The 9,350-nt window shown below is 39.3% G+C and overlaps 2 protein-coding genes across 3 annotated transcripts; one reads left to right on the top strand and one right to left on the bottom strand.

The window, feature by feature from the left end:
• The first annotated feature begins 4,733 nt into the window (after positions 1–4,733).
• LOC124822911 (uncharacterized) lies at positions 4,734–6,313 on the top strand. Its single transcript, XM_047295008.2, has 2 exons — positions 4,734–5,370; positions 5,576–6,313. The coding sequence occupies exons 1-2, from the start codon at positions 5,047–5,049 to the stop codon at positions 6,017–6,019; spliced, it is 768 nt and encodes a 255-aa protein (XP_047150964.1). The 5' UTR covers positions 4,734–5,046; the 3' UTR covers positions 6,020–6,313.
• LOC124822909 (Pentatricopeptide repeat (PPR) superfamily protein) lies at positions 5,836–9,113 on the bottom strand. 2 transcript variants are annotated; one of them, XM_088109743.1, is made up of 3 exons: positions 7,549–9,113; positions 6,487–6,716; positions 5,836–5,949 (listed from the first exon to the last, which is right to left on the bottom strand). In XM_088109743.1, the coding sequence occupies exons 1-2, from the start codon at positions 8,878–8,880 to the stop codon at positions 6,618–6,620; spliced, it is 1,431 nt and encodes a 476-aa protein (XP_087965869.1). In that variant the 5' UTR covers positions 8,881–9,113; the 3' UTR covers positions 5,836–5,949; positions 6,487–6,617. The 2 variants fall into 2 exon arrangements, with proteins under 2 accessions (XP_087965869.1, XP_087965870.1); XM_088109744.1 differs by having other exon boundaries at positions 6,853–9,105.
• Positions 9,114–9,350: the final 237 nt, after the last annotated feature.

The raw sequence follows: 9,350 nt of genomic DNA, 5'->3' as shown, positions 1-9,350 counted from the left end.
AAGGACTGAGTACGTAACATCGCCGAACGGTCAACAACCAAAACTCTGAATAATACTCCTTAAACCAAAACAAGATATTTTTCCTTAATTTCTAAAACTTCCAAACTTGATTTCTAATTTATTTTAAACCTATTCCACTGAACCTATTACACACTGCTCACCACTCACATTTTCACATACTCTCTTCCTAAACAGAACTGACCGAACGTTCTACAAGAGAAAATTCCAACCCAGTTCGCATGTCTTGGCCAAACACATAAATTGAATACAATTCAATCAAACCTACCATTATTCATACATGCAAGCGTACACACATCAATTCCAAACACAGAAAAATATAATTAAATCACTATAGCTTCCCTTAACTTGTATAAATTAGGCACTTCCTAAGCTTCCACCACTTTGAATAACCAGCAACCACTTCTAAAGCAACCCACCACTTCACACATCAACTAGATTGATGGAAAAGAAACTCTTGTCACCAAGGAAGAACTCAAACACGGCCTAGATGATGATCAAAATAAGGAGAAAGTGAGGATTTTTAGAGAGAAGAAGGAGGATTGTAGAGAGAAGGAAGAGAAACTCAGAAATTTAGAGAGAAGAGGTGCATGCAAAAGTGGCTCAACATTTGAAAATTTTGCTTATATACTACCATAAAAAACCGATCGACCAACCAGCTACACACACCTGTCTTTCACTTTCTGAACTTTCTAAACCCTTATATCTACACCTGACTTCCACTAAAAGCTAAATTTAATGGTTCTGAAAAGTTTTAAGAGAATTTCGTATGGTACGACTTTATAAAAAAGAAGTCGTGTCAAACAGAAACGACTCTATTATAAATAAACTTGTATTATAGAAAAATTTGTGTTAAGTATTGACGACTTCTATAAAATATTATCTAAAAGTGAAATCATTGTAGCTATAAACAATTTCAATTATGGAATGAAATAAACAAAAATCATGTCATGTTATGACGATTTTTGAATGAAATGAAATAAAGTTGTGTCATGTTATATAAACTTTATTTATGAAGAATTAAAATCGTTTTAAAATATTATAAAGACCATAAAGACCATCCCTCAACTATCAAACACTTTTTGGATTTCGTCCCACTTCCAAACTTTGCTTCACTTTTATCCTTCTCCTTAAGGAAACTATAATATTTAGTTCTCTAAAACTAACTGCGTTAAATTTTTAGTGAGTTGGCTAACGGTATGCCATGTTTCATGCCATGTGTACACAGAGGTTTGTGTTTGACGCTCAATCAACTTCATCCTCTTCTTCTCATCAACACAGAGAAAGCAACTTGCGAGACAAGATGACCGTCATCTCCTCCATGAGCGAAAACCTACAATCTCCTCCATGAGTAAAAACCTGGAGAGAACACAAAATCACAAACCAGAAGCAACCAAGAAGTAGAGAAATCTAGAAATCATAGAACCTTAATTGCGATTGCATAAATCGTAGAACTCTAATTGTGATCGCAAAAATTGTAGAAATCACAGAACCCTAATCTAGAAATCGCATCGTAGAACCCTAAGAATGTTTATAAAAATCACCAGCATGATAAATCAGTCTTGACTTGAGTGAAGAAATCACCAGCATGTAGTTCTCCGCCTTTCGTCTTTTGTGAATTTATAAAAATGAAATTGCAATTAGATTGAAGTCAAAACCTATCTCCATCATAATCTCACTATCGATCTGTAGTTGGCCAGCAGCATAGGCTAGGCACCATAGAACATGCCACAGTGCATGCCATAGCGATGATGACCACCATAGTAGTTGATAGGCATATTAGTGTTAGCCACCTTTTTCCAAGTCTTCCTACTCGTTGACCAATTCCTGCTGCTTCAGCTCCCGTATGCGCTAAGTGACAATGGCTTGGCTATGACCAGATGTTGCAGTCTTGAAGCTAGCGTTACCACCTCTTTACTTCCATTACTGGACGGAATTCGCTAGCGACGATGCAAACCTTATCCCTTTCTTCCAACAAGGCCCTCTTAGATTGGTAGCATTTCATTCCTCCCCAATAAAAAAGAGGGTTTAGAGTGGATTCCTTTCTTCAATGCATTCCACCGAGGCGACTAGGGCACCTTTTTTGTAAGAGATGCTCAACTCAAGCCAACTTCTATCAGTTCAAGCGGAAGGTAAGGGGGAGTGGTACAATTAGGCCTTCCCCTCGGTATACGATATCAGTATGTAAAGTTCATTTCTCTCGTAGGCCCGCTTTTGAGACTTCTGGTTTAAGGTACTTCACCGCTAACGAGCATCGATAAGCTGCCGCAAGCAATCAAAGCGATTCCCTTCCTTATTCTAATAGAAAAGGTTATCCGGGCCCTCCCCCTGTCTATAGCTACCTCATTGAAGTCAAATCCTGTCTCCCGTAATGTAGTTCTCTTCCTTTCATCTTTCTCATATTTTCTATGTATTCTTGGAGAGGTACTGTTCACTTTTGTTTTGTCTTACTATTTCTCTTCTTGTACTAGAGTGTTGATCTAAGAATGAAAAATGAGTTATTTGGGTTTGGGTGTGAGTCTTGGTACTGTTCCAGTGTACCATGGAACAAATCTCAAAGATTTGGATAGGAAGGTGAGGATAACAGAGATGGTGCTAAGAGGTGTGACCCATTGGGCCGTTGTAGACGGGGAGAACGAGGATGAGAGGCTTTCCCGAAAGGAGATGGAGGGCGATAGAGGACGATGGGGCCAAGGTGGAAGGCGGGTGTTAAAAATCCGGCAAGTGTACTGAATCGTATCAAGTAATAAACATGGTAAGACTAAGTATTGTTTTCCAAAGGACTCACGGCCTAAACAATTATGTGATTTCTTGATTAAATAAGACTTGAAAACAAACTCTTTTGGTGTAAAATGCAAATACAGAAAAGTAAATATGCATGCAACTTGATCAATTGGACAAAAGTGCAGAGATGAACGAATTTGATTTTATGGGATGAATATGTTGTTGGGGTTAGATTTCACCTATTTTGCTCTCTTGTATATACGAATTCTACTTCTTCAATAATGTCAATGTCACTATCTAAAATACTTAAAACCCGATTCCTCGGCGAAGAAAGCTTATCCTTAATTATAGATCATAACATCTTTCGTCATCCCTAATAATTGATTCTTACGAACAGAAGCTTAAGACAACCAGAACTCAAACCCCCATTCCTGAGCAATATTGCTTCTGGGAATAATTCTCCAAAACCTGAATTGTAAGATACCTTCTGATACTCATGCAAATCATACATCATGCTAATGAATGAGTTAAACAAAGCAAGCAATGAGCGAAGAAGAATTACCCTAACAATTAATGAAAGAAGCATATATAATCAAGAATCAATTCAATACATGAGAGTTTATAAAGGTTTACATCCTTCCCCAACAACAAATAGAGTTTAGTTCACCATTGACATGATGGAACTAGATGAATAATGGAAAAAGAATGAAAGATAAAACCTAGAAGTTGAAGATAGGAGCTTCCGCATCCAAATCTGCCTCCGAGGGATCAAAGAGTGTGCTTCTGTGCCTATTTCGTCCAAAGATGTGAACCCTAGGACGCCCAAGTCCTTAAATAGAACATAAAAATAACAGAAAACGGGTCCAAGCCCACGAAACTAGCGCTCAGCGCCCAACTTAGGGCGCCCGGGCGGCATACGAGATCATATGACGCTCAGGGTCATCTCATAAGGCAAGCAGGCGTGGTGCGACTCAAGAAACTGGCGCTCAGAGCCCCAAAAAGGGTGCCTAGGCGCGAGACAGGGACTTCCTGCGATGAGGGCTCCAGAAAAAGGGCATCCAAGCGGAAGACAGTGTAATCCGGCGCTGAAGGCCCCTGAAATGACGCTCAGCGTTGCTGCGTTCCTCCTTTCTGATGCTTTTTTTGCTCTTCCTGAGTTCCAACTCCTTACTACTTCAACTCTTCTTCCAAATCATCTCAATTCCTGTTGAAAACAAGGAAATCTAACATAATATCATTAAATTCACCTTCAACTCTCTTATTCACACAAAACTACGATTTCAAGCTAGTTTCTAAGTCAAAAATGGTGTTTTTAGTATCAAAATTAAGTATCAAATAACGGTGAATTCAACTGTTATCAGCGGGGAGGAGGTGGTGGCGTGGGAGATGGAGGTCGAGGTAAAGAGATGGAGGAGGGCCGTTAGCCATGGTATTTTCACTTGAATTTCGGAGTTTTAATTTCTAACGTGGCATGAAACATGGCTAACAACGTGGCACACTGTTAGTCAGTTCACTGAAAATTTAACGTCATTGATTTTGGAGGACTAAATATTATAGTTTCCTTAACAAAAAAGATCAAAGTGAAACAAAATTTGAAAGAAGAATGAAACCCAAAACCGCTTGATAGTTAAGTGACAAAAAAACATATTTAATCCTCTGTATATATCATTTAAAAATTATGGATGATCATTTGTATAAGACACTTTACTCTTTCAAAGATTTTATTTTGCCTACTTTCCTTTACTAAATAATTTACCATCTTTCAATATTTTAATGAAATTAAATAATTTACCTCGTTTTTGGACTTCAATGGTGTGCCTTATAACAAAAATAAAAGTAATACAATTTACAATATAAGAGTAAAGAGGAAAACTTTAACGAACATTTACTTAAACAAGTGTGAATAGTATTATAATTACTGAAATCATATGTTCATTCATATTGGTTCAATCTAAATTGAAATAAATTGATTTTTAAATTTGGATTTAAAATAATGAAACATGAATAAGAATATAAAATAAATTCAATTAAAATATACATTTTTTTTGGCTCATAAGTCTGATTTGGATTGTGCACAACATCCGTAATTTGAACCGTGCGATAAAGTACTAACATAGTTCTATCTTTCTAATAAAAATGTCTCCTTCCCCTTGTACAGATAATGTCCAGAAAACAAGAGGTCCAAAATACTGGAAGCCTGCGCAACTAAAATTCTGGTCCTGAAGAGCCCCCTTTCTCCCTTGGTTCCCTTGATTGTTTTCCAACCCATACAATGCAAACACATGCTTCCACTGTCATGAAAAGATGATTGCCCTCAAATTCATTCATCCTTCCACTCCTACCAATATCAAGTATAATATCCACAGCAGCAGAATCCTCAACACAAAAGGTTATACTATATGTCTCTGCAAGTCCAATGAATCTGATTCTCAAGCTCCCCAACCAGGAGATATACGTAAACAAGAACTGCTAGCACAAATTGCCATTCTTCAAACTCAAAAAGTCCGACTCACAAATTATCTAGACGATAGATCTGCATATTTAGCCAAATTTGGTGAAGAAGCCAAGGCTGAGTTTGACAAGATTGGAGAAGATGCCCTCCAAGAATTAGATGAAGCTAGTGCCAGAGTACGCTTCAACTTTTGAGTTAACTATTTATTGAAATTTTGTATTTTGTTTTGGTTAGGAAAAGGCTTAAACAATGGTTTGGCAAAACTGTGTCTCTTGTGCCAAATACACTAACCGATCAATCATCAAGCAAGGATGAAGAAAAATCTACATGCGAAAGGTGTTTTAGTAATGACCTCTTCTTGTGTTCATTTGTGTTCGGCAGATAACAGCAAACATAGAGAGCCAGAAGGTAGAGTTTGAGGAATCTGCAGAACTCTTCAGACAAGAGATTAAGGAGCGCGAAAAGGAACTGCATGAATTTGAAGTTCAAATGGAGGATGGAAGAAACGAAGGGCTATTCTTTAAGAACCTTAGAAAGAAAGCACCTGTTGACATAGCAAAAGCTAAAGAGGAGGCGGAAAAAATAAAAAATGTAACCAGAGAAAAAGCTGGTAGCAGAACAAGAAAAGGCATTTACCTCTTCTTTATTGGCCTTCTTACCTTTGCAATAGTTGATTCTATTGCCTCACCATCAACTGATTGGAGGAAGGAAGCAGTTCTTGGAGCTATTGTTCTGGCTTTAGTTTCTCAGCTCATCTATGAACAGTCGATGTCATCAGAAACTGGAAAAATAAGAAAGGCCAATACTGAAGAGAAAAAGAACTGAAGTTCAATTTTTTACTGAGATTGACTGCGAGTTTCTGGGAAATACAATTATTAAAGGATATTGCATGAGCAATAAACCCAGGTGGAAGCTTATAACTTGGGCCTGATAACATCATGCAGCTTTGTTTTGGCATCAACAACAACAGATATTGGTTATATAACTACAATCACCAAAATCTGGGCAACTGGGTTACCGTGCGATGCTTTTCTTTCATATCTTTTGTTAAAACAGAAAAACATACTTTTATCATCATCCTAGCTTTTAGAAATGTACATTTGGAAGCTAACTTGTATCTCTGTATCTCCTGTCATATAAACAATTAACGAGAACTAATAACTACAAAATGTTACTAATTTCTGTACAGCTTAACAGCATGGCTAATCAATTAGAAAAGTATAGTAATTGCTGCCTGAAATTCCCAATAAGGCCTGAGGCAGATAAATATCCCAAAAATCCAAACAAATTACCCTTTTCTGTTCAGTCAACTCCAAAATTTAGGCATCCTAGAGACAAGCTGCATTGCACCCAAGTACCTAATACCGTAATGTGCCTGTGTATTAGATGTAGTCCATCGCCAGCAGCTGTTTGCCCAGGGCCGTTAAATTTCCTTCAAAGCGCTATCTGGAAGCGTAATATGACAAGCATGCTCAAAAATGCTGCTTGGTCGCATACCTAAACATCTCCGGAATCCCATTTCCTGTGAGACCAGTAAAATACTTGTGTTTTAGTATAATACTAGTAGGCTTGTAGCTGATGTTGTCAACTAGTGGAAAAATACTGAAAAAATTATATTAAAAAATTAGTCCACATCAGAAAAATATCAATGCTCTAACTAATATGTTCCAGGTAATGGCCGTTGGCAGAACACCATGCGCCAAAGCATCATTTAGAACCTCAATTGCATCTGTTACTCTACCACAAGAACAGAGCCCCTTAAGAGTAATATTATACGAGATGATGTCGGGCTGTAGCCCATCTGCTGAGATTTGATCCCAAGTCATTGATGCCATTCTGCAGTTTCCAACTTTGTAAAAACCCTCCATAATGGTATTGTAAGTCACAAGGCTAATACATTTCCTCTGCCTCATCGTTAAATAAAGCTGCAGAGCATCTTCCACTTTCCCAGAACAACAAAGTCTATGAATGACAATGTTGTACATAGTAATATCAGGCATATGCCCTGTGTTAAGAAACTGATGCCACAACCTAACGGCTGCCTCCCCCATCCTGTTCTCATAAAGACTATCTATCAACATACTATATGTGATAATATCTGGTTTCCACCCTTTTTGCAACATTTCATTAACATAATCAGAAGCCTCACGAAATCTTCCAGCTCTCAGTAATCCATTTATAAGAATATTATAGGACACAACATTTGGTGGGCAACCTTTGCTGCCCATTTCCCCAAAAGCTTTAACAGCACTATCAAGTCTCGAATGTTTAACAAACCCATCAATAAGCACATTACAAACATGGAGGTTCAATTTACAGCCACGCTTATTCATAAGTTCTACGACTCCACTTACCTCATCTAATCTCCCTTCTTTGCACAAAGCGTTTATCATTGACGAGTAAGTAAAAGCATCCACATCCACATCACCTCCCTTCTGTTCAGCCTCTTCCAACACCCGCAAAGCCCAATTCACATGCCCATTCCTACACAAACCATGAATCACCACACTAAACGTAGCAGAATCCGCCTTCGACAAACCACCCCACATCGACATGGCCTCCTCCACCTTCTCATTCTCAAACAACCCCTTCAGAAATATGTTATAACTTCTCACGTTCCGCAGACCCCAGTTCCCCATCTCCTCCCACAATTCAAAACATTCCTTAACCTTCCCCGCCTTACACAACCCATTAAGCATTGCATTACACGTAACAACATCAGGCCTAACACCTCGTCCAACCATCTCCTCGTAAACCCTTCTAGCTCCATCCAAATCCCCCCCTTCACTCAACCCATGTATCAAAGTACTATACGTAAACAAATCATGCCTCCTGTCATTCCTCTTCATCCGCTCCCATATCTCCAAACCCTCACCAAACCTACCACACTTACACAAGCCACTAATCATGACGTTATAACTCACCACACTGGGAAACACCGACTCTTCCCTCAACAACCTCTCCCACATTTCACTCGCCTTCAGAAAATTCCCACTTTTGAAAAACCCATCAATGATCATGTTATAACACACCACATCAGGTTCCACCCCGTGCTCACGCATTTCATCGAACACTTCAAGTGCAAATCCCAAATCTCCACTCTTCGCCGTTGCACCAATCAAAGTACCGTAAGTGACCTTATCAGGGCTCAACCCCGCACTCGACATCCACGTCAGCAACTCCCTAACCTTCTCAAACTCACGCTTTTTACACAACACCTTCATGATAACGTTATAGGTTTCGACATTCGGCAACACGCGAGCGGATTCAAAGTACTTGAAGAAGCCCTCAGCCCGTGCCCATTGGTTCGATTCAACGAACGCGTTGAGGAGGGTATTGAAGGAGCGTGTGGTGGGGGTGCACCCGAACACTTGCGGCATGGTTTGGAACACGTGCAGGGCTTCGTCGGGCATGCGGGATTTGGCGTAGGCTTTGAGGAGGACGAGGGGCACCTCCTCGTGGCAGGGGCAGCGAATGGAGGAGACAATACGTTGCGCGTGGGCGAGGAAGAGGGCGGGGTCGGTGGCCAGGCGGCGGAGGATGTGGTGGAAGACGGCGGAGGAGGGGACAAAGCCGGGGCGGCGCGTGGCGTCGTCGAAGAGGCTAAGGGCAGAGAGAAGGGACTTCTGAGCTTTGAGCAGCTTGAGAAGACTGTGGGAAGAGAGGGATTTGGGAAGCTCCACCATGACACTGACAGTGGAGAGCGGAGCGGAAACAATTTTCACTGCATTGCATATTTGCGTTTCACTGCTTAGGGACTTTGGAATACCCTTAAATCTTGTGTAACTTAAGTGGAAGATATAGGAAGAAGAATTTAGGAGATTAATTTTGTTTTCTAAAGAATTTTTTTTCTTGATAAAGAACTAAAAACATGGTATAAATTTATAGGAGTAATTAAATGTTAAATTCATTTATTTATTCATCATATTCTCCTTTTCTCACACACCATTAGAATGTTATTTATTGATTTGTCAAATTATTGTTACCAGCAGTAGTAATATGTAGTTTTGTTGGTACAGTGATGTTATGGCACAAGATTGTAACGGAGTTTTGGATAAGTGAATGATTTTGAAGTGAAGTGTGTTTCTATTTGCTAGAACAAGAATGGTGTAAGATTATAAGTATAATGAAGTTGATCAATCATAGCCACTCGTTA

Source organism: Vigna umbellata, chromosome 3 (assembly GCF_029865625.1).
Source record: "Vigna umbellata cultivar VRB3 chromosome 3, Vumbellata_1.0, whole genome shotgun sequence".
In the NCBI taxonomy this organism is placed as follows: domain Eukaryota; kingdom Viridiplantae; phylum Streptophyta; class Magnoliopsida; order Fabales; family Fabaceae; genus Vigna; species Vigna umbellata.
The sequence above is the reverse complement of the archived record's forward strand: the minus strand, read 5'-3'. Positions and strand labels throughout refer to the sequence as shown.

What these genes read in the sequence shown, in the direction of transcription:
- LOC124822911 (XM_047295008.2), top strand. Translation starts at nt 5,047, where the DNA reads ATGATTGCCCTCAAATTCATTCATCCTTCCACTCCTACCAATATCAAG. An exon ending in TAGATGAAGCTAGTGCCAGA is followed by an intron (nt 5,371 to 5,575) that starts GTACGCTTCAAC and finishes TGTGTTCGGCAG; the next exon opens with ATAACAGCAAACATAGAGAG.
- LOC124822909 (XM_088109744.1), bottom strand. Translation starts at nt 8,880, where the DNA reads ATGGTGGAGCTTCCCAAATCCCTCTCTTCCCACAGTCTTCTCAAGCTG. An exon ending in CCATTACCTGGAACATATTA is followed by an intron (nt 6,717 to 6,852) that starts GTTAGAGCATTG and finishes CTGGTCTCACAG; the next exon opens with GAAATGGGATTCCGGAGATG.